Here is a 26408-nt window from a genome sequence, read left to right as displayed (position 1 = left end):
TCAGTTCATAAATGGTGAGCAGCTATAACCCACCCATCCATGTGCTAGCACTTTTTACTAGCCCACCAGCTCAAACTCACTGCAACACGCAAACGCCGCACTAAACAAACGCGCTTTGACATGTTCCACCGTCAAGCAGCAATCCATATTCCACGTATGTATAAACAATCAGACAGCAGCCTTTGTAGAGTTTGGCAGGTGAGCTCGGGGGACGACTCCCGAATTCCTGCCTTCAAACTGGCAGTGTTGAAACTGACATCTGGGTCAAAAAAACACACACACACACACACGCAGTAAGAGAGAGAAAAGCTTTAAAAGTACTCACACTTCCTTCCAATCCATCATCTAACGTATTCACAACTCATAGCCAGAAGGTTGCAGACGGGATGCAAGAAAACTGTGCGCTCTGAGTGTCCGATCCCACATTTTGCCATCAAAAAGGAGAGATCCCAAAACGAAATGTGCAAGAAGTCAACGCAAACAGCTTCTTGGTGGTCAAATCCCATTCTTAGCGCTCAAACATCTGCAGATGGTTGAAGTTTAGAGTCTTTGCATGATCTCCAGAACTTTCCTCCTTCACGTTCAGGTTATTTAAATCCTCTCTGCAGCCTCTGCAAAACCACACAGCACTCTGTATCAGTTAGTCCAGCTCCTGAGTCAGGCATCCCGATGGTTTTTGTCATCTATCCTTGTGTCTGTGATTTTTTTTCTCTCTCTCTCTCTCTACATGTAGAATCCAGCATTGGGGATTCGCCTCTTGCTGCCGGAGGAGTGAGTCCTGCTTCTCTCTTTCTTCACTCGGTCCAGCCCCTTTTCACTCCCCACGGCCAGAAAAGGAATCAGAGCTTTGCGAACGCCTGCTCTCTCTCTCTCTCTCTCTCTCTCTCTCTCTCTCTTTTGCTCATACACACACTCACACACACACACACGTGCCCCTTGCTGCATGAATTCTTCATGTGTGAAGGGGTCTCTTTTTTATTCTACTCCAGACTTCAAACAGATTTGCTTAGTATGTGCTGCATGCCTGTCTGTTTGTCTATGTGTGTGTGTGTGTGTGTGTGTGTGTGCTTTAGGTGATTTGTATGTGTGTGGGGTAGAGGAGGGCGTGTTGTTTTATCTGTGTGCTTCAAATAGAAAAATACAAATATTAATAAAAGTGTAAATTAATAGATAAATAAACTGTTTAGTGAATGAATGAATGAAAAAAATATCAATTAATTAATTAAGTAAAACAAAATTAATTCATAGTTAATGTTTAATTAATACCTAATTAGCAAAATATAAATAAATGTTCATTTTTTTCTAAATAAATTTTCAGGTTTCTTTTTTTAAAACTGAACTGGCCAACTAAATGAAATTAAACTAGATAAGTATTTACTTTTCTTTAAATATTTGGGAGATGGATGTCTCTGTGTGATTGCTTAAGCTTTAACTAGGTTAATGTTTATTGAAATAAATGGATTTATTTATATAATATGTAATCATATGTCACAATATAATCATTCATTCATTCATTTTTTATTAAATCACATTTAATCGCCAGAGTGGAATGAACCACCAACTATTCTGGAATATGTTTGCCCTTCTAGCCGCACCCAGTACAACATAATCAGATTGATTGATTAATTGATTGACTGACTGATTGATTGATTGATTGAAATATAATGATCAAACAAACAACATACTTTAGGCATAGTTTAATTTTAATCATTAATTTATTAATTTATTCATTCATTTTATTTATTTATTTATTTATTTATTTATTTATTTATTTATTTATTTATAATGATTAAACAAACAACGTAATTTAAACATAAATAACCACTATTTGTGAATTTCATTCATTCATTCATTTATAATGATTAAACAAACAACATATTTTAAGCATGAATAACCACTATTTGTTAATTTTAATCATTCATTCATTCATTCATTTACTTATAATAATTAACAAACAACACATTTTGAGCATAGCCACTATTTGTTAATTTTAATCATTTAATAAGTCATCCATTCATTTATTCATTAATTTATTCATTCATTCATTCATTCATTCATTCATTCATTCATTCATTCTTTATTTATTTATTTATTTATTTATAATGATTCAACAAACAACATATTTTAAACATAAATAATCACTATTTGTTATTTTTATTCAATCATTTATTATTTATTCATTATTTATTTATTTATTTATTTATTTATTTATTTATTTATTTATTTATTTATTTATTTATTTATGATGATCAAACAACCAACAATTTTAAGCATAAATAACCACTATTTGTTAAATTTAATCATACATTCATTCATTTATTCATTCATTCATTCTTTGTTCAGTCATTCATTTATTTATTTATTTTTGTTTAATGATTAAACAACCAACATATTTTAAGCATAAATAATCACTATTTGTTATTTTTATTCAATAATTCATAATTTATTTATTAATTATTCATTCATTAATTTATGGATTCATAATGATTAAACAAACAACATAATTTAAGAATAAATGAACAATATTTGTTAATTGTATTTATTTTTTATCTATATTTTATTATATATTATATTTGTATATAATATTCATATTACATTATTTAAATCATAAATTATTTTTTATTATTTGTTTTTTTGTGTTTGGTAATTTGTTTATTCTTTCATCTGCTGGAAAGCACTAAAAATAAATAAATGAACGTCTGAACAAACAAGCAAGCAACTAAACCTACAATTTGATGAAATGTGAGTTGTTTGACAGGGCTATAGTTGCTAGGGTGTTTTGTTTTGGTTGCTAGGGCACTGTTGGCTGCTTTCCAGGGTATTTTGGTGACCATCACCGGCTGCAGTCTCTACAATATTTCATTATATACAATATTTCAAATATCACACCTCCCTCCTTTAATGTAAGTGTATGAAACTGTCTTATCATCTGTTTTATCATCGACTGGCAGATAATAATACATTTTTAAAGATAACAACAAGACTGAACGCTTACTTCTCTTCAAAAGACGCACAGTTCACATCAGCACAACAAACAATGAGGGAGGCAGAACATGTGAAGGTTAATACTGAGCATTAAGGGTTTGTTCAAATTAGCCTTAGCGAGCGCCGCTAACAAAAGGAAAACACAGGCAAGAGGAAGTGTGTTTGTCCACGTCCTGCACCTGTGTCTCAGTGTGTGCTGAAAATCTCATTAAGTGTTTGCATTGTGACAAACATAATTGCTCTGACGGGTGGGATGTAGCCATTAATTATTGCAAACGCGAACTTAGCACATAAAATGCTAGGTGTGGCTTAGCATAGTGTATGCTCAGGTGTACAGAAAATCAAACATCTTTGGAGCGATCATCTCTTCATGGCAAGACACTGCAGGTGAACAGGGCACAAAAATATTCATTCATTCATTTTCCCTCAGATTAGTGCCTTTATTCATCAGGAGTCGCCACAGCGGAACTAACCGCCAACTTATCCAGCATATGTTTTACACTGCGGATGCACTTCCAGCTGCAATCCAGTACTGGGAAAGGTACAAAAATATGCATAATAATTGTCACCATCTTATCCATGTTTGACTGATTATATCAAGAATCACAAAACAAAGCAAAATGTTTTCTAAAATGCTTAGGCATGGAATAAGAGACTATTTTGTTAAATATGCATAAATTTGCATGTTTTTTTTTACATTAAAATCATTTTATTTCATAAAGTTGTGTTCAAAAAAAGAGTCATCCCTGCAGGCACAGGACAACAACATGACGTCATATTGACGTTGTACACCAAAGTACACCAACGTCATGGGGACATTGGATTCTGTTTGGAAATGAAAATCGGGTTGATCTCAGAACCCAACATCAGGCCGACGTCAATGTCCAACATAAAATAAACCTACAATAAACCAAATATCAACGTCTAATCATGTTACACCTTGACGTTGTGTGGATGTTACCACTATGACATCTATCAGACATTGGATTTTGGTCACTTTCTAACACAACCTAAAACCAACCAAGTATCAACGTAATTTGACGTCATTATTGGGCGTCAAAATAACGTTGTCCTTAGACGCTGGCTAGACATTGAATTTTGGTCACCTTGACGTCATGACTTAAATCTTACCTAATATTAACGTCTTATGATGTTGTGTGCCTGCTGGGACATGTTTTAAAAAAGAGAATTTAGGGAATCACTTTTTATCATTCTATATTTTAGAAATCAGTGCAGATAGCCAGAAAAAAAGTACTTTCTTTTTTACATTTTTGTATAGACAAACATTGAAAAAAAGCACAGTTGTTGTCTTGTTTCTAGTTTAAATATCTGAAAATCCTTAAATAAAGAAACATTTTCCAGACACATAAACGTTTTGTTGTGTTTTCAGCAGTGTTGTGCTAGTTACTGAAAAATAGTAACTAGTTACAGTTACTAGTTACTTCATTCACAAAGTAACTCAATTACTCAATTATCGATTACTTACACCAAAAAGTGATGTGTTACAGTTAAAAGTAATTTTTGAGTTACTTTTCCAAAGAACATTTTAAATGCTCGCAGTAATGCCCTTATAACATCACATCAGTGCCGCATGGAGAATACACTGTTGATCAGCTTCACAGTTTGAATTCATTTGCATTCTCACAGCTAAAACACAAAACAGACTTAAACAAAAAGTAATTTTTAAACACTAATTTATTGAAGTAAGACCAGCAGCACAAAAATGAAGATATCACAAAGCTTATAAACCAGCTGAATAATACTAAAGATGCTTCAGCATCATAAAAGCTGTTGTATTTAACCCTGTCTTTATGTCCACTTGTTGTTGTTACTATGTGAGCTTTTTGTATGGCACTGGTATGAGATGAGGTCTCTTGACTGCAAACCAAATCTACCTTCTGGTATAAATCACAGCTTGAGTATGAAAACTACCGACAATATCAAACAAAAACAAAAACTTTATGAAATAAATAAATAAAAGTAATCTGAATTATCATTCAGAATCTACTTGGTCAAACACAAAATCGATGAGCAATTTTCAAACTAACCAAAAATCAAATGTGGTATGTCAGTAACCTATGGAAAATAAGCTGTGTATATTCAAAGATGCTGTTATATACAACTATAATGATATGTAAAACAATAAAAAAAATAAATCACAGTATTTTTTCTGAGCAATACAGCACTATACATTGTAAATAACCTTTTCTGAAATATAACAGAAATCTGTCACTGTGTCTTCTAAACTAATCAATTTTGTTATACAAAAAACAAATGTGAGCTTATTTATTTGAAACAACAAATATAGTAAAATTAGTCATTAATAATAGTAACGTTAATAGTCTCTCTCGCGCACACTCGGTCTACCTCACGCACATTTGGTCTCTCTCGCGAGCACACTTGGCCTCTCTTGCGTGCACCTTGTTTCTATCGTGCGCACTCAGTCTCTCTCGCATGCATTCGATCATTCGTCTTTCCTTTGACTTTTGTCCGTTCTCATACACGACGCGTCTTCTTGACGGTGGTTGGCTGGAATCCACCAGTCCCACATTGCATCGCCGCTCTGAACAGATAAATGTGGTCTAGACTGCAGCCAAAATTTATTTACTTACCAAGTAATGGACAAACGCATCATATTGTAATGATAACAGTGTTAATATATTTAAAAAGTAATGCGTAACCGTATTAGTTAGTAAAAAGTAATGCTGTTACAGTAACTTGCTAAACGAGCTAAATAATCTTCCAATGGTGTAAGTAAAATAAATTTGTTTTGGGGTTAAAATAAGCTTATTTTCCTCACCCTGTTTGTAGACTAAAAAATTAATCACTACTTATTATTACTAATTAAACAAACCATATTTGTTGCTTGTCTAGAAAATGCTCCTTGATTTATGTATTGATTGATATTTGGACTAGAAACTAGACAAGAACACTAAGTATTTTTTAAATGTTGTATTTATCCACACAAATTACTGTATATATGAACATATCCCTCTGGGAAAACCTTCAGAATTTACATATATGAATATAACCATCAAGTTTGATGTGTGTAACAGCTCTTTACGTGTAGATTTATGACACGTAAAAAAAAACACATTTTGAAAATCCCTTTAAAAATATGTACTGTAATTAAAGCCGACAGAAATACCTTGATAAAGTATGGCAAAATATACTCTTAAAATGTGTATTTTGGATGTTGTCTTTACATTCTACACTATATAAGCCAAAAAGCAGGGTGTTTTTGTCCGCATTGTCTCTCCTTAAAATCATATTCCAGACGCATGGGCTGCTCAGAGATGCCCTTGGCCTGTGGGTAAGGGCACGATGGGGAGGGAAAGCAGCAGCTGGAACAAGTCTAAGCTCTTTATGTGAGAGAGATCTATTCCCTAAACTGCTAATTTGAGCTGAGAAGCAGGACTGAGACAGAGACTGAGAGAAAAGAGGAGAAGAGAGAGAGTGTGTGTTTGTGGGAGGCTCATTTTCCACCAGCCTGCAGCTCGGCTCATACTACTAACACACTGCCCTACATATCAACACTGCCAGCCAAGAGACAGGCACAATCAAAGCTCCGTAGGAGAACGGAGGAAATGGTTCGAATTAATGCTTTAAATGGGAGATTTGTCTTGCTGGAAAGATGTTCTTTGTCAAAAATAAATAAATAAATAAATAAATAAATAAATAAATAAATAAATAAATAAATAAATAAATAAATAAATAAATAAATAAATAGACAGACAGACAGAGAGACAGACAGACAGACTGACTGACCAAATAAATAAATGCTTTTCACATATACACTGAATTGCATATATGGAAACATACATTAAATATTTAACATTATTCTAAATACAAGCTCTCTAATAACTAGAACTGCACGATATTGAAAAAATCAGACATTGTGATGCTTTCTTTTTCTGCTATATAATTGTGACATGAATACAGTTTTACCGGATGACTTAAATCGCTTTATTTGGTAAGAATTCAGGTACAGAAATTGAACCATCATATGTAAAATAGCACTACATAGCATCTTCATTGTATAAATAATTCAATACAATATTATTATTAAAGTTTCAAACGGTACAATTCCTAGTGCCTGAATGCTTTAAACTCTCTTGATATGCTCATACAGCCACATGCCTTAAAAACATGTCAATTATAAACATTTGCTCCATAATGGTAAAAAATCTCCAATGACTGCATTCACATTCACATCTTTGCAATGTGACTATTGCGGGTACACACATTGCGATATCAATGTCAAAAAGATATATTGTGCAGCGCTACTAATTCAATATTTTTTGTTTATACACTTACAAACTTAAATATTATTATTATTATTATTATTATTATTATTATTTTATTTTTTTTATTTATTTTTTTATTATTATTATCATTATAAGTAGTAGTACTATTTGTATATTTTTAATATTGTATATTATCAGAACATGTAAATGATAGAATTTCAATTCACTTAATTGCATTAAATACATATTTTACAAATATAATACATAAATAAATACATAATAAATACATAAATAATATATAAAAATAAAACAATCAAATAAATTATTACCTTACTTTTAATAAAGTAATATAAAACATGTTTTCATGACTATTAATTAAATAATAATAATAATAATAATAATAATAATAATAATAATAATAATAATAATAATAATAAATTATTATTATTTACATTATTATTATTATTATTATTATTATTATTATTACATTATTATTATTATTATTATTATTATTATTATTATTTACATTATCATTATTATTATTTACATTATTAGTATTATCATCACAAATTAATAAGTAAACAAATAAATAAATGACTGCATACATATTCATATTACATATAAATAATATCATTATAAATAATATATACAGTATAAAGACAGTAAATTAAATATGTTTGTCCATGAATTGCCTATTTTTATATTTATTTAATTTTTTTTATTTACTCATGTGAAAAATGGTTAGCAATATAACTGACAAAAATGTCAATAAAATTAAACAATGCAAAAAATGAAAAATAAAGTAAAAATATTACATTTTCAGTTCAATTACTTAAAGGTTAATTGATATTCCGATTAATGATGGTCATTTTCCAACCAACAGCTATTGATAATACACAAACATTTGTTTCTGACAGGTTGTCCATGAAGACTCAGTAAAAGCCAAGAGCAATCGGTTTCTCCAGTGCTCCTCCACAAATTGCATAGAAAACATATACAAACACCTCAAGTAAATGGGATACGTGGCTGTCAGTTGATATAAAAGGTGCTTTGAGCTTTTGTTGTGATCAGAATGGACTTGAGTGTGTGTGTACGCAGGGCTGGGGGCTGATGGAGGGGATTTTGAGCGTGTGTGGATGTGTGAACCAATGCACGTATCATGCCTGGCTTGCTTATCTGCTGTTGTGAGAGCCAAACCATTTGGCTTGTTGTCAATAATCTTTGCAGGCTGCCTTCTCTGCCTTTCAGCTTTTGTCAAATTAGAAAGAGGAATTCCTCAAGCTGGCTGAGTCATTAGCCTGTTGAGCCATTAGCTTGTTTGAAAAGGCTTCTGACCATTTTTTTTTTCTATTCGTCCAGATAGCCTTTGTAGCTAATTGCCATGTTGGCCCTATTTACCATTCCTGACATTTTCTTTTATAGTAACAAGGTCTTTTTTCTTTCTCTTGACACTGGATAACAAAGCTCCGGACACTATGGATCACTGTGGGTGAAATCAGACATCATTACTAATGCTTCCGTATCTGTATCTCCAACCATCATCCATCACAGTAAGATCGGCAGGTTGATTACGATAAACGAATGTCAATTTGATATTTTTTCGGCCAACTAACCAACAAAAACATTCAGTGTAAATAATGGCAGTAATTTCAATGGTTGAAAATAACTGTGAAAAATGTTACTATAAAAATCTGTAACCTGGTTAACAGTAATTTTCCTGATTATATATGGCAAATCACTGTAAATTTGATTTTTTAGAATGCCACTATTTCTATCATATTTGAACAGGGGGTTTTGCGGACATTAATTGGGTTCTTTTAATTTTTTTAGTAAAAATTTGTAAAATTTAGAAATTTCATTTATTTTATTTTCTTTTTACTGTAAAGTTTTAGCATATATTTTACAGATTTATTTATTTTTATTATTTCATTTGTGTTCAAATATATAGCTTAAACTCTGGAGTCGCACGTCATGATTTCTCCAAGTACTATGCAATTCTAGATTAACATCTATGTTGATCCTAGAACATATTTTTTTTTGTCGAAAATGTAATCCATACCTAATCCCTACCCCTAAACCCGACCATAACTGTAAATTATTCCCAAAATCAGCGGGAAATAGTTGGATAACAATCACGTAGAAGTGCATAAACCTTACCGTAAGCCTAAACTTAACACAAACTGTAAACATATCCTTTAATTCTGGTTAGCTGATTGGAATGTTGTTCCAGGATAAACATAGTGTAGATGTTAATCCATTTCCAACAATCAGGTTGGCGTCTGGTCTGGGGTCAGTGAAGATTATAGTTTTTAACTGTTTTGTTTTTAATACCTTTTAAAAAGCAGTTTAAGTGTTTACGTAGTGAAAAAAAAGAATAAGAACTCTGAAATTTTAAAGGTCCAATAAGAAACAAACAATTTTTTCAGTTTGGATTGATGTATGTATTGAAACTAGAGCCAAAAAAAAAAATCTGTAAAGTTACATTAAGTTCCTAATTACTTGCTGAATCAAGTAATCTGCCAATCACTGTTTAACCTCTTGCCGTGATTAAGGCATTATGACATCACTTTGTGGGCAAAGAAAGATGATGTCATCCTCTTTTACTCACAGCCACTGGCCTGAAACAAGATTTACTGTAGTAGTCAGCTCAAAAGGCTGATAGAGGAAAACGCATACATCTGAGAGAGAGAGCTTTCAGCATCCATCCATCAAGATATTGCAACAGTTTACATTAAGGCAATACTCTTAAAAAGCATATCTAAAAGAGACTAGACTAGCAGGATGTTTTATTTGTTGTTGTTGTTGTTGTTTATTTTCCACACAATAATCACATTCTGAAAAAACCTTGAAAATACTATGAAAAAATGTTAACACTTTAAAGTTTAAGTACCAATTCCCACCATTAATTGGCTTATTAGCTGCATATTATTAAAATATTGTCTGTTTACTGATCTTCTTCTGCATCCATAATTCACACCCAATACCTAAAGCCAACTACACCTATTAATAGTCAGGAAATTTGTCATTTATTGAGCTAAAATGTAATGGTTTGTTAATAAAAAAAAAAAAAAGCATTACATATCTGATTATTTCTGGAAAGTGATGCCAACATGTTATAGTTATTATGTGGAATGTGATATTAAATGTTTAATTAAAAAAAAGCCTAGAGTATCCTAAAATACAGAAACATATTTTTATTGGATGCGATTAATCACGATTAATTATTAGACAGCACTAATTTCATTTGTCATATCGGCATTAGATGAGAACATTTTTTCATAATTCTTGGGTCAAAAACAGAGACTCTATGATATATAATTCCTTGACTTTCACCGCAAAACACAGATGTGTTTAATTCTGCTAAGAACGCAGGTTAACATGTTTACATGCTGAGCAAATAGTAATGGGTTAAAATCAACAAATTTGCCATTTTTCTTTCATTAACCTCTCTACTTGTGTCTATTTCAGATTAGGCTCGTTGGAAATCAGCCTACATCTTTGAAAAATGTTTAATCCATTGCTCCGGGTACATTTTGTTGCACGTTTCAGATCACAAATCCAGTAGAGTGTGCTCTTTACATTTTTGTGAATCTGAAATACATTACTTAGGGTATGTTTTGTTGTACATTTTATGTATATATCCTACAAATCAGACATTGTTAAGTTGTTTTGTGGTATTTATTTGGTGCTATGCAAATAACTACAAGAAAATAATATTTTTTTGTCAATAATATGTCCCTGTAAATATCATTCAAAAGATCACACTTAGCTGATGATTGGTAATAAAGCTTGTTTGGCATGCTGTCTCGGGAGAAAGCCCTGAGCTTATGAGATCCTCGAGCCCTGGGCTCCCTCTCATTTGCAGGGGGGAGAGGGGAGTTTGAGCTAAGGTAGATCTCGATGAACTTCCCTGGCTGATGACAGATTTAAGGAAAACCCATGTGAGCACGGAGAGATTGAGCAAACTCCACACCGAAATGTCAACTGGTTTAGTAGGGACTTTAACCAGAGACATTCTTGCTGTGAGGCAACAGTGCTAATCACTGAGTCGCCGTGTCGCCGATCTGGAAAGGAGGGGGAGTAGGGGTGGTTAGTGGGGGAATTCTTAAAGACGAAGATACTAATATAAGAAAACTCTAGTTATTTATAGTGAGTTAGGAATCATCTGATTGGTGAATCAATCGGGAGCTGATGCAGGACCAGCTGTGATCAATCATAAGCACATGATCCCCTAGAAATGAATTTATAAATAAACTTCACTTAGTGGTAATAGGAACAAATGTTGTTTGCTCCATGCAGCAGCGTTAATTTTACCTAGAAACTGCAGTCAAATGTATGTTAAAGTACAGTTTTGCAGTTTCACAAAAATATAGGCTGATGCACATTTTTCCAATCAGCCTGTGTTGTTATATTTTATTATATTCTCTTAAAAGTCAATGTTCACAGTTTAATAGTTTCTCCTAGCTATAATAAGAACCCACAGATGCAACATAAGACATGTGTACAGGATTTCTTTAAATAACCAGAGACATATGCCTTGAGTTGGCCGTACAGTAACCAGAAGTGGAAAATATCTTTCCCACGGAAGTAAGAAACAGTGTTGTGACAGAAGGAAAGACAGAAAACGCATGAGAAAGTCTTAAAAGTGTGGTGTTAATCCACAGCTGCGCTCTGACTGACTCTTATTTTCTGTCACATTATGCTTTATGGCCAAAAAAGTAAAAGTAAACGTCTACAGCGGGTACCCAGCCATAACTAACATAGTGTAAGAATAAAGCAAACATCATTCAATTAGATGGACATTATGGATATTCTTTTGTTGTGGGCAAAGGGAGAGTGTGCCGCTCTCAACCTCCATTACTAAAACACTTCCTTCAAGCACTTATAACCTGAGGCGTGAGCCACTCGGTAACATTATCCCTCATTAAAACAGCATACATGAGAGCAAGCTGGGATTATATCTGTAAAATTGGAGCATTATGTCACTACAGAAATCACCACAGGGCAGCTTTGGCTGTTCCTTGTGCTCCTACTGTAAAATATAGCCTCATCAAAATGTAGTGTGCGGTTTATAATAACCATATGTCAAATGTGTTAAATTGTTGGATGCTGTTACATATTGCAATGGTGCAAATGAGATCATTGTGAGATATGCTTTAAAACATTTATATTGATTATTATTATACCTTATTTTTATATTACTTTATTTATTTATTTAACTCAAATAACCACTTGTTACAACTAAGGTATGTAGAAGAGCATCTCTGAATGCACAACTTGTCAAACCTTGAGGCAGATGGGCTACAGCAGCAGAAAACCACACTGGGTGCCACTCCTGTCAGCTAAGAACAGGAAACTGAGGTTAAAATTCATACAGTCTCACCAAAAGAATAGAAGATTGAAAAGCTTAGCCTGGTCTGATGAGTCTCGGTTTCTGTTGCGACATTCGAATGGTAGAGTCAGAATTTGGTGTCAACAACATGAAAGCATGGATCCATCCTGCCTTGTATCAACGGTTCAGGCTGGTGTTGGCGGTGTAATGGTGTTGGGGATATTTTCTTTGGCACACTTTAGGCCTATTAGTACCAATTGAGCCTCGTGTCAATACCACAGCCTACCTGAGTATTGTTGCTCACCATGTTCATCCCTTTATGACCACAGTGTACCCATCTTCTGATGGCTACTTTCAGCAGGATAACGCATTATATCGTAAAGCGTGAATCATCTCAGACTGGTTTCTTGAACATGACAATGAGTTCTCTGTACTCAAATGGCCTCCACAGTCACCAGATATCAATCCAATAGAGCACCTTTGGGAGGTGGTGGAACAGGAGATTCGCATCATGGATGTGCAGCCGACAAATCTGCAGCAACCCACAATCTCAGGAATATTTCCAGTACCCTGTTGAATCTATGCCACGAAGGATTAAGGCAGTTCTAAAGGCAAAAGAGGGTTCATCCCAGTACTTGTAAGGTGTACCTAATTATATATATATATATATATATATATATATATATATATATATATATATATATATATATATATATATATATATATATATATATATATATATTATTATTATTATTATATATAATATATATATATTATTAGGTACACCTTACAAGTACTGGGATGAACCCTCTTCAATCTCTTCATTTTATCTCAGAATTCTGACCTTTTCTTGAAGTTGCAATATTTGCAATTCAGATATAATTGTGAGATATAAACTCAGAATTGTTAGATGAAAGGTTGAAATAACTTTTTAAAATTTCTTTATTAGGTGGGTTTCCTTGTCTATGAGCTACTGAACTAAAAAAACTATTTGATAATAAGTGACACCACAACAAAAAAGTCAATAAATGTTGATTTTTTTTATATTGTTATTGCAGAATATTAAACTGATTCTATTGTGTATCTAATAAAATCAACGACTCCATGAAGATCAAAATACAACCCAAAAATATTGCAAAAATGATTAGAATGCACAAAATTCGTAACCAAAAGATTCAAAGAGGCATAAAAGAGAACACGGAGAGCACGAAATCAAGAAAAGTAGGGACAAAGGACAAGGTGGAGGGAGAATAAAAAGCATAAAATTGCATCAAATGTGTGGAGAGCGAGGGACAGTAATATATGGAGAGACAGGCGGAGAGAGGAAGGGAGGGGGAAGGTTCAGGATGAGACACAGGGGTGAAAAACCAGAGAACCAAAAATCAGAAAATGAGATGGAAATTAAAAAAGAAAGAAGGTGAGGACCTCCCGAGAGTGCAGAGAGACAGAACACATCCAGAAAGAGAGAAAAAGAGAGAGAGAGTCATCTGAAAGGTAGATCGCGAGAGTGCTCAAGTGATCAGTCTGGTCTTTGTGTTTTGGCTGGGAGCCAGTCAGTGGCTGTCTGAATGGAGGTAAATCATTTTGAGCTGGAGAGTAGCACGCTGAAAAATGATCGCTCGAGTCGGGCCGGGCTCAGCTAGGGATTGTCTCGCTCCCTCAGCAAACCCAGAGTGGAAATCCCCAGCCAGGCCCAAATAAATGAAGTAGTCAGGGTCTAAATGGAAAACGCTCTAATTAAAATGAAAAAAAGGACAAGAAAATCCGCAAGAATTGCTGTGTTGGGAAATGCTGACTGTGTGTTTATATTTGCATGTTAATCCGTTTATCCCTTTAACACAAAGTAATTGTGTGAACTTTTATATTGCATGGATTCAAAGGTGCAAATGTATACACCAGCTAGCTGTCTGAAAGTCTTAGAATTCCTTAAAATCCAATGATAAGCTCTGCAAACTCTGGCATTTTCTCAAATAAACTTCACAAGGTGAATCATGGGATGATTTTTTTAAACAGCACTAAATGAGTTCCCATGCATGACTACAGTAACTAAACCAGAGGTGCTGCTCCTGGAGGGCCACTATCTTGAAAAATTACTCCAACTCCAATTAAAAACAGCTGAAGAAGTTAAAGTATTTAAACTTTTAGTATTTTTTTAACTTCCAGGCAATTGTGCATAAAAACTGGACCTCCACGATGTATGTGTGCTATCCAGAAGCCAAGTCCTGCACCTGGATAGTACACATACATGGGGAGACGTCTATTTGGTGTTTGTGTTTGCATGATATTGCAAAGTAAGATATGCATAGCATCTATGTTGATCCTGGAACATCATTCCTGTTTGAACATCCCTACCCCTAAATCTAACCCTAACTGTCAATTATTCCCCAAACCAGGAGCACAAAACCCTTACCGTAAGCCTAAACTTAATATACACTAAATGTATTCCTTAAATCTGATTGAAATGTGGTTTGAGATGGTGAATTAGGAACATGTCCTACTTGGTGAAACCTTATTTTTACATCTGGAAAACGTATTTATTAGAGCGTTTGCTCAAACATCTATCAGACATCAATTTTCTGATGTTAAATAGACATATATAGACACATGATGGTAAACAGACAATATCATTTTCATTCAGCAGGTCTTTTAAAGATGTTTATCAGACCTTTAAACACAGACAATTTTTCCAGACTAAACGACCCTCATTCATTTTTTTCAGCTTAGTCCTTTTATTAATCAGGGGTCGCCACAGCGGAAATGAACCATCAACCACGTGAACATGGGGAGAAAATACAAACTCCACACAGTACTGACTCAGCCGAGGATCGAACCAGTGACCTTCTTGCTGTGAGGTGAATGTGCTTCCCACTGAGCCACCGTATTTGTGCTCTATATCTTAAACCAACTTACTGTTAGCCAGATTTCTCATCTACATTGGTCTCCCAGTGTGTCCAGACGGCTCTTCTAGATGGTTTTATCTGGTCTAGCTAAAACATCAAGTAAGTAGACCAGGTAAGATCAGCCCTGCTTTCACATGACGATCACAATTTCAGCCCTGCTTTCACATGGCAATCACATCCATTTATAGTGAGCTGATCTCAAGTGGTCAACCATGGCACATTACCTTTTTCATCTTGTTTTAATGTGTTAAACATGTCTTTTTACAAAGCTTTATAAGCAACCCAGGCTCATTCTGAAAACGTACCCCTATATACATTTCTAGAGTGAGCAAAATTCATCCTAGGAGGTACGTTTTTTGCTATTTTTAGTTTTTGTAAATCCACCAGAGGCCGCTGTGTATGCTTTTTGAGATCTCAAATTTCTCTTACGAGTGCCATTCTCGCCTGCTGTTCTCACGTAAATCCACCAGAGGCTGCCTTCGACTAATTCACTGACTGACTGACAAACCGACCGATCCCCCACCCTCCCCCTTCTCTAAACCCAACCAATAGTATTTTTAGAAAAGCACAGATTGACCAACCCACTCCCTTTCCTAAACCCAAACACAGTGTTTTAAAAAAACAATCCAGAAAATGGATTTTTACTACGTTTTCAGATTTTCCACATTCTCACCCTGTTGTTTACTTGTTTATTTATTTATTTTTGGTTCTGTTTTTGGCTTACCTTCTTTTTGGAACCATTCTTAACCGGACACAAACCCCATCTCCGCTCTGCGTCTCAAGTCTGTTGACGTACATGGCGAGGTAACTGGACAAACTGGTAAAAGCAGGAAAGCCGTCAACATCAGGTAAGTTGTCAGCTGGGTAGCGAGAAAAGGAATGGCATCATTCCACCCCGTAGCGTTCGTTTGTAAGACGAAATGCAGCCATACACAGCTCTGGCTACATAATTTGAGATCTCCAGAAATGTATATAGGGCAACGTTTTCAGAATGAGCCTATGTCGTTTATAAGCTTCAGACAGAGTCACTACATTTTAGACTACCTTACATCTATTTGGCATCAACCACTTGTGACAATTGTCTGTACACAGCCATGTTGGACATTTCGCAGAACAATAATACATGTACAAGTGTCCAAATCCAAATGTCCATTAAATCACTAGGTCATCAAGTCCAAACTTGCTCTTCTAAGAACATGGGAAATATATAGGAAAGGCATAAACTGTGCTAAAGCTAAAGAGAAAGTTCACTCAAAAAAAAATTTACCTCAACTCGTATCCTCACTCGTGTGGGTTTAAAGCTTAATGAGTTTTTTATCATCTTTTGTTGAATTCAAAATAAGTAAATAATGGCAAAATTACATCTTTAGGTGAACTATCACTTTAAATAGTTGCAGAGTGTTTCTACGATCATGAGAAAGTCTGTCAAGTATGTCCAAGCCTCTCTATTTAGCAAACATTGCTATTTATCAAGTGTTTGTTGTAAGTTTGTGGCCTACTGCGCATTCACTAGCATGCTCGGCTAGCAGTTAGGTGCTAACTCTACATTTCCTGCTTCCCGTGCTCATAAAACAGTCAAATAAAAATAAAAATCAAAGTATTAGCAAACAGGTTTGCAAAGTCAAAGCAGGCAACCTCCAATAATACCAACAGCAGTGCTTTAACAGTGCATGAAAAAAGGCAGCTAAAGCATTTTGAAGAGGGCAGGCGAACAAGAGAGAGAAGCATTGTTGTCGTTTCGCTGTTCCTAAATTACCCCCTCAATAGTATCCCTGAACAGACAGGATGTGCAGCTAATCCAGGCTTGGCTTGTTGTGGCTTAGCCTCGGTGGGAAGGCAGAACAGAAGCCATAAATGTGGCCAGGCTTCTCTTTTTTGTTGTTATTTAATGAGTTTCAGCGTTCAATCCCGAGCCCCTGGGGTAAAGCTCTGGAAAGCCACGAAATGAAGATAGTAATGGGGTTGTCATGTTCTTTTTGAAGACGTTCTCTTTTTATTCATGAGAGGTGTAGCCTGGTTGCTCTTCCAGAGTTTGTTTAAAAGCACAGCGAGCTAACATTTAAGGAAGATCAATTCCATTTTAGGTGAAAAATGACATATAACCAAGACTCGCATCTCGCTCGCACACACTCTCTCTCTCCTTGTTTACAAAGATTACCATCAACTTTCATCTCAGCCATGATACATCTGTCAACCTCTTTCGTCTGCACCACTGGGATTTGTTCTACAGGTAGGCAACCCGCAGCATCAGGTTTCACTAAAGGGGTGTTGTGGAAAAGGAATTTAATTACAGCACAAGTGCGTGGATAATCCTGTCTACACACGCAATCCAAGTTAGGAAGGAGTCAGTGAAACTAGCTGACACCGCAAGGTCCGAGTAGACACCTGACATGCTCTTGACCAGCACCTTGAACTACGCTTGCGTGATTATGATGTTTCAGCTTTTTCAGGCCTGAAACTAATTATGTATAACTGACTATTACAAATTACGGTCGCTTTGCCCACTAGGTACAAACAGAGGCTTTTGCGACAGAGGGTGGCCAAGCCCTGCTGAAACGGAAAGGAGACAACAAGAGCATCCTACCGCTCCAGCTCGCCTCCATTAATCACTGTCTGGTGGGGAGGACACCTAACGCTTATTTATTTGCACTCTTTCACTTGGAGGCTATCACAACAAATAACCCCAGTGGCTGCTGGGAATATTTGTGCATGATTAATCAGAGATGGCCTGGAACAACAAGCCAGGTGATGAAGAGAGGGTAAAAGAGAAAGAAGTGACCAGGGAAGGGTAGAGGACAGGAAAAACAGATGTGCTGGAAAGTGGAATTGGGGACAAAGGTTGACTGTTGGTTGTCTTTAGCTAAGCAGACAGTACAGGAGCAATTGGGTGGAATTCGTTCATTCATTTTCCTTCGGCTTCGGTTGCCACAGCGGAATGAACCGCCAACTATTTCAGCATATGTTTTACAAAGTGGATGCCCTTCCAGCTGCAACCCAGTATTGGGAAACCCATACACACTCCTTTACACACACACTCATACACTTTGGCCAATTTAGTTTGTAAATTCACCTATAGCACATGTCTTTGGACTGGGGGAAACCGGAGCACGCAGAGGAAACCCACGTAAACACGAGAACTCCACAGAGAAATGCCGAACCAATGCCGAACCTCTCGAACCAGAGACCTTCTTGCTGTGAGGCGACAGTGCTACCCACTGAGCCACCTTGCCACCCATTGAGAGGAATTATACTGTAAGTTCAATTTAGGAAGCCAACTAAATATATATGAAATTATATATTCATAATATGTTTACATAATATAACATATTTACATGCATAAACAGGTCATTTTCATATATTTTGGTTTGGTTTTGATCAGTTTTTAGAAATGAGACAGGAGGAAAAACACAAGAACATACTGTAACAAGATCCTTGTAATGTTAATTTTACATATGACTATAAAATTTGATAATGATAACAGTGTAACTTAGTCAACCGTTACTCTTATGTAGGTTTAAGCAGGAGACTGAATGAAATAAACATCCATCTATGCCATTTAGGTTGCATCCAAAACTGGAATAAATATGTCAATACTATTCATTGACTAATGATCACAATGTCATAGTCAGAAAGATGGATGTTGGTTCAACCATACATGATGATATAGATTACATCCACTGGGATCATAAGACTAATGTCATTATTCAAATGGCTTCATATAACCACCAGTGTATGAGAAGATTATTACATTCGGTTGTGACCTTCACGCTGCAATATAATCACAACCATTGCAATGTGCAGAGATGTGCTGTTTGACATAAGGAATGCTATCAGCCTATAACACGTGACACATTCTCACAGTTTGTGTATAGACAAAACCCAAGTACCATGCTTTTAAGAAATCCATAGGTTATAGCAATAACCCAGCGTACCTTTATTAATACATGGCTTATGCATAAGCTTTTATGAGCGCCCTCTGGTGCTACTCTCAGAATTCAGGTTTATTGTACTAGCAACTTAATACTGAAATAGAGAAAGAGAAGGAGAGATAGTGCTAATGGGATTTTCAGCTCTTTGCAACAGGCTGTCTCACATGCTGGGTCATGAACTGATTACAGGCTGTAATCCACTCCATTTCAGACAATCTGCATGCAGAGTAGCTTTCAACAAATAAAAAAACAGTAGATAAACTCCCTCTCAATCTCACATTCCCATCCACCCCCTCTTTACCGCAAACCTTCACTGCGTTGATGCACTGTGAAAACAACTTTACATCTCTAAAATAAACATTAATATACAGTTAACCTAAATGGATCAACTTTAGCCCACCGAGATTAGCTTTATAGGTTTGTCTGAACACTTTCTGAATAAGCTAGGTGCAGCAAAAACTGGGTAGTCAGCATGATTCTGTTAGCCACTCCTGTTAAATTATTATGATATGAGCTAACACCAAATTGTTAGCTTACATAAATATCAGAAACCATTTAACTTAATTTAATTAAATAAACATATAAGAAGATATGCTAATAAGCAAAAAGCACATGTGTCAACACAAACCCACTCATGTGTCATGAAAAATGTTTACATAAACATCAACCATCAATGAACCAAACTGGATAAAACATTCAACCAACTGACAATTTTACAGACCAACTTTCTGGTCATTTTTGTCTAGGTTCAATGTTGGATTAAATTATGGCTAGTTCGCATGGTCCCGTTAGTCCTTCTGGGTGAACACCACTGTGTTTACTAATGTCCACATGCTAAATTAAATGTATGCTGGGCTAGCATGAGTAAACATTAAATGGTTAGCATACAAACAGCAATTTTTTTCTTAAAGCTTTAACCATTATGAGCAGCAAAACAGCCTTTGAGAGGTGTCATAACGTGCACAACCTATGAAATATTCAATTATAATTTTACAGACCACTTAAACATATCTGGCTTGGTTCTATATTGTATGAAGCTACAGTTAGTTAGCATGGTCATGTTAGCCCCTGTTGTTAAGTACCACTGTAATGAATCATTTCTACCTGCTGAATCGAATGTATGCTGGGCTAGCATGCTATGAGTAAACAATAAATGGTTAGCATACAAACAGCTATTTTTCTTAAGCAAACAGTCTTTGATAGCTGTCATAATGTGTACAACCTATAAAATCAATTCTCAGTGAGTCTCAACTAATAAAAATTCAAATCAATCAGAATTTTACAAATCACTTTTCTAAACATATCTGGCTTGGTTCAACATTGGATTAAGCTACGGTTAGTTAGCATGGTCCTGTTAGCCCCTGTTGTTAAGTACCACTGTAATGAATAATTTCCACCTGCTGAATCAAATGTGTGCTAGGCTAGCATGCTAATAGTTAAAACGAAATGGTTAGTGTACAAATATGTTCCTTAAAACACTAACCATCAGTAGCAAAATAGAGCTTGAACTGTCACAATGTGCACATCCTATTCACCTTATTCTTTGCGTAAGAGCGGGCGCAGCCATTTGAATCTTCTTGACTAGAGACTTCTGGTCTCATTCACTTCCATTTATTTTTCGACATTAAAAACAGTTTATTATGCTGCTTGATGTTGCAAACTGACATTTTCTTATTATATGATTCTGCTTTGTTTGTATAATCAAACACTTGTTTGTAGAGCAAGTAGTTTGACCGTTTCTTTACGGTTTATTATTCCTAGTCATTTCTCTCATAGGCAACTGAATCGGAAGTTCCAAAACAATCGCAAAAACAAGCGCATTGAAGAATAAGGTCAATAAAATCAAGATTCGGAGAATCAAAACAAACACAATTTCAACTCACTTAGAGTTGAACACCTTTCTGGACATTTCTATGTACATCAAGAAGTGAAATTATAGCTAGTTAGCATGATCCCGTATTAGCCCTTGTAGGTAGATGCTGTTGCATGGACAACCTGGTCAGGCCATTGAATCAAGTCTAAGCTAACACTGAATATTTAGCTTACAAAACATAAGCTGAGATTTAAATCAATTCAACACGGTTTAACACACATATTGCTGAAACTCCAGCGATCATGGGACAGGAACAAGTATTAGCAAACAGCCTAGCAGCAAAACCGAGAACCCCTATGTGAAGATGAAAAACTTAATTTCACTGCACTGGGTAACAAATGACTATTGAAATTAACATGAATGATACCACACTCTTCAAATATTTGATGATGTCCTTGAAAGTATTCTGTAGAGACTATGGCTTTTATAGTATCTTAATCTCCTCCTTTGACAATAAAACTTTTTTCCCTTAATTTAAGCAGTAGCATGTGTATAATCAGTAGAGTGTGTTTGTAATGACAAGCAACAGGGATCTCATTAAGTAGTCTGGCATTTTGCTTGAGTTGCGGTAAAACATGCAACATGAATAAGTATGAACTGTGCACTTGGGTGGTATTGGGCTGGGAAATCAGGGGAAGGTTGAACACTAATTAGACATAACGCTGTTTTCAGATTTTTTTTTCTCTGCTCAGGCTCAAAGCTTAACCGGCTGGATCGTGATGGGATTGTGAGCCGCTGCTTTTGTTCCCTCCAGCCACAACAGAGGATATTCAGGCTTGATGACCTCATGGGAATTGTCAACTTCAACCACATCTGCGGTCTGTAAAGACAATAGGTAATAAACCTTTAAATGTATATTCCACTCAGTCTGGTAACACAATTAATAACCTTGCTTGATCTGATCGGTATTCCATAAATCTAGGCAAACCGGAGACCTCGTTAGAAGAACCGCTGGTTCCCTCGTCTTTCTTATTTACTGTTTTCCCTTGTGAAATAGGTTTCAATTGTTGTTTGGGGTTGGCTTTAATCAGCATTCTTAAGAAGTAGAGGCTTTGAAATGACTAATAAGGTAGCAATGGTGACTTGTCTATCATGCGTATTGTGCAAATTACAGTGTAAAAGCAATTACTGTATAAATCCTTGTTACTGTAACACACCGTGGGAAGCCTGAAATGAGCCTCTATTATGTGGAGAATGCTTGCAAGTGTGTCTTTTCAGACAGTATACAAAATATTAACTATAATTTCAGTTTAGAAATGTCTAGAAACTCTCACTTTTTAAAACCTGAAGGTATGCAAACAACGTCATTTCCATGTATAAAAACCCAATGCAGGCACTTGACTAATTTGACAGCATTTATTTCCTCTATAGCATTGCAGCAAACATCAGCTCCACTGAGTCCATTGACATGAATCAGCAGATCCACCATGCCGTCTGGGGGCTCGCTGATGCCTGCAGCTCTTCCTGTGGTGACTGTATGTGAGTGGGCTAGATAGCCTTCCTGACACAGCAGTTTTCATGCTTTTTCCCTGAGCTGTCACAGACCTCCACTGTAACAATGAAAAACACCAACTTTTTGCTGCTTAAACATGACTGTTTATTCAGAATAAAAGTACTATGCTACAACCAATTTGCATAACTGTCACCATGATATGTAAATGTAACCTCGGACTCTAGCTCTTCTGTCCTGTTCTATGCATTAAATCTAATTTTTACAGCTTGTATTACTAAATCCCAGGTCAGGAGACAAAAACAGCTATTGATTTCATGGCAATGCTCTGCTATTGGTTAATTTGTGGCTCATTTCCTCTGACTGGTACAGTTCAGTGTAGTACAATTCATGGGTAACCCTATAAGTAGGTAGGTGTGGTGTATGGCAGAAAGTTCCAATCAACGTCACTTGATAAGCATGATATATGCGGGACAGTTGCGATCAACATCATTTTTACATGAAGAATAAAGCCGTAGAGGCCTTTTACATATGTCTTTTGTGCATTCAAATGTGGGGGTGGCGCAGTGGGTAGCGCTGTCGCCTCACAGCAAGAAGATCGCTGGTTCAAGCCTTGACTGGGTCAGTTGGCAGTTCTGTGTGGAGTTTGCATGTTCTCCCTGTGTTGGCGTGGGTTTTCTCCGGGTGCTATAGCAAAGACATGTGCTATAGATGAATTGGGTAAGCTAAATTGTCTGTAGTGTATGTGAGTGAATGAGAGTATATTCATGGGGGTAATGAGGGTGTTTCCCAGTGATGAGTTGCGGCTGCAAGGGCATCCGCTGCGTAAAACATATGCTGGATAGGTTGTTGATTCATTCCGCTGTGACGACCCCTGATTAATATAGGAACTAAGCCGAAAATAAATTGAATGAATGAATGAAGTTCAAATGTAAAATGTGCCTCGTAAACAACGGAGGACATACAGCAGATCCTGTTCTTGCTTTGTCACAGGAAAATGACAAGAAGATGATTGGTCAACTTTAATAATTGCAATATTTTAATAGTTTTAATAACAGTATCATGTCGTGATTGGGCTGTGCTAGAGCTGAAGATTTTTGCCCGAACTAGAGGGAACCTGACGGATTCGGGTTTAATTTCTATAATTTTAGACGGGGCCGGGCTCGGGCTCGGGCTTGCGCCATGTGATGAATTTCGATTAGCGTGAGAAATTAATCAAATCTATTGTTACAACATTGAAATCTATCCCTGCAAAGGTGAAACAAATGATGACGGAGAAGTCGAAAATAGCAATTTGGGTAAATGGGTAAATGTACAGCAAGCTGTACATTTTTGTTGTTGCTACATTGGTTGTATCTACAGTCACTGTGGACAAATATCATGATATGTCATTTTCATTTCATTTTCACCCTAAATATAAATTAAAATGAAGCTCCTAGTATAAATTGCAACCTATTTTGGTTCATTTAATTGACATGTTTGCATGTTTTGCTTTAATTGTGATCTTATTTAATTAAATTATCGTTTTTTTTTTTGTTTGTTTTGTTTTTAGCAAATTTCTACCAAGAATAATGCAATGACAAAAAAACTAAATATACAAAAAATTGTAAAAAAATTAAAACACCCAAACTAAAATGTCGTGATTGGGCTGTGCTAGAGCTGAAGATTTTTGCCCGAACTAGAGGGAACCTGACGGATTCGGGCTTAATTTCTATAATTTTAGACGGGGCCGGGCTCGGGCTCGGGCTTGCGCCATGTGATGAATTTCGATTAGCGTGAGAAATTAATCAAATCTATTGTTACAACATTGAAATCTATCCCTGCAAAGGTGAAACAAATGATGACGGAGAAGTCGAAAATAGCAATTTGGGTAAATGGGTAAATGTACAGCAAGCTGAGAGGGAAAATGATGAGGTCACTCGCTACATTGAAACCGCTGTCATGGAAAATGAAATGGATGTTCTTGGCTGGTAGAAGATGAACAAACAATCCTACCCAAAACTTGCAAAATTATCATGCATCCCAGCCAGCTATGCATCCCGGCCACCAGCAGCACCAGTGAAAAGTGTACAGTGCTGCTGGATGCACCATCAGTAAGCGCAGGACTGCGCTAAAGCCATCTACAGTGGATTCAATAATTTTCCTCCACAAAAACACGTAGCCTAATCTTGGTGAGTGAAGGATTTTCAAATTATAACTAAATATTAATCAAATCATAATTACATAATGTAAACAGAGTACATAGGTTAATGCTGGAATTATTCTTTTATTATTCAAATCCCCATCAAAATTTAGAATTTATTTTTATTTAATTTGTTAGGAAAGACTTATTTTTATTGGTATTATATATTTTTGTGCAGATTTAAAATAATTAGTTTTTCTAACAAACTCAAACAAGGACTTTAGACATTTTATTAGCTGAAGTTTTTACAGTGTATAAGAAAACATGCCAATAGCAGGACAAACAAATCTTTTTCAGCCGTCAGATGTCAATACCTGGTGTAAACAGAGTCCAGATGTCCTACCACTGCCCAGTCAACTCATATCTGAATCCTGTTGTATCAAATTACACTATTTCACCCCACGAAACCTTGAGAATGTGCAAAAAACTGCCAATGATTTATTGAGAAGCATTGTCATCTAATTTCTGCAAATAAAACTGTGCTACTACAACTCTTTACACAGTAGGAACACACGGTTAACAGTGTAGAACAAATGCAGAAAGCTTCAAGACTGTGACATATGAGAGAGAACCCATTGTGATGCTAAAACGCTGACAGTACATTTGTTTCACAAGCGCTTCAAAGGTGAGTCTGCCTCCTTTCAGACAAAACAAAGAAGCTTTAGTGCTCTCTGTGTTTTCTCGAAGGTGATAATCACCCCGGTGAGAAGTGTTTGGGCTGAGAGACTCACAAAATGGGGGTTATTCACACAACCTGGGGGTGTGTACAAAGAAGGAAGATGTGGAGGATAATGGAGAGAGTGGGTGAGAGACATTACATAGGACTGACATCTTGTAAAGGTGTGGGGGACAAGACACAAGACCACTGTCTTAACAAACAAAGCATAACAAACCACTGGTTTTATGCTAGGCTGTTATTCATTCTGTTTATTTAGAATGTTATTCTGTTTAAATGTTTATTTCTATGTGGAAATGTGCCTGTATGTTTAAAATTTTTAAATTGCAAATATATAACTTATGTTTGTTGTTGCTACATTGGTTGTATCTACAGTCACTGTGGACAAATATCATGATATGTCATTTTCATTTCATTTTCACCCTAAATATAAATTAAATTGAAGCTCCTAGTATAAATTGCAACCTATTTTGGTTAATTTAATTGACATGTTTGCATGTTTTGCTTTAATTGTGATCTTATTTAATTAAATTATAGTTTTTTTTTTGTTTGTTTTTGTTTTTTAGCAAATTTCTACCAAGAATAATGCAATGACAAAAAAAATAAATATACTAAAAAATTGTAAAAAAAATTAAAAACACCCAAACTAAAATTTCCAAGTTCCATTGTGTTTAGGTCATAAGAATTTCTGTCTAACCTTTATGAAAATAATGCAGTTTTGATTATTTTAACGCAGTCAAAACATCCCTTTTTAAGGCAAATTAATATACTAGCACAATACACTTGCTTTATTTCTGAATATTAGTGTGACTCAAACCTATTAATATGAGATTC

General features: G+C 35.5%; 1 protein-coding gene across 2 annotated transcripts in view; it reads right to left on the bottom strand.

Moving 5' to 3' along the window:
* kif26ab (kinesin family member 26Ab) overlaps positions 1–26408 on the bottom strand; it is a 182380-nt gene that overhangs the window by 43656 nt on the left and 112316 nt on the right. The window contains exon 1 of one of the 2 annotated variants that reach the window (XM_056476628.1): positions 326–823. The exons of the other annotated variant lie outside the window; for it this stretch is intronic. Coding sequence (XP_056332603.1) covers positions 326–345 — 20 coding nt within the window. The 5' untranslated portion in view covers positions 346–823. Of the gene's footprint in view, positions 1–325; positions 824–26408 lie in introns of those variants that run through there. 2 annotated transcript variants of the gene reach the window in all.

Source organism: Danio aesculapii, chromosome 17, assembly GCF_903798145.1.
Source record: "Danio aesculapii chromosome 17, fDanAes4.1, whole genome shotgun sequence".
In the NCBI taxonomy this organism is placed as follows: Eukaryota; Metazoa; Chordata; class Actinopteri; order Cypriniformes; family Danionidae; genus Danio; species Danio aesculapii.
Note: the sequence above shows the minus strand (reverse complement) of the source record. Positions and strands in the feature narration are given on the sequence as shown.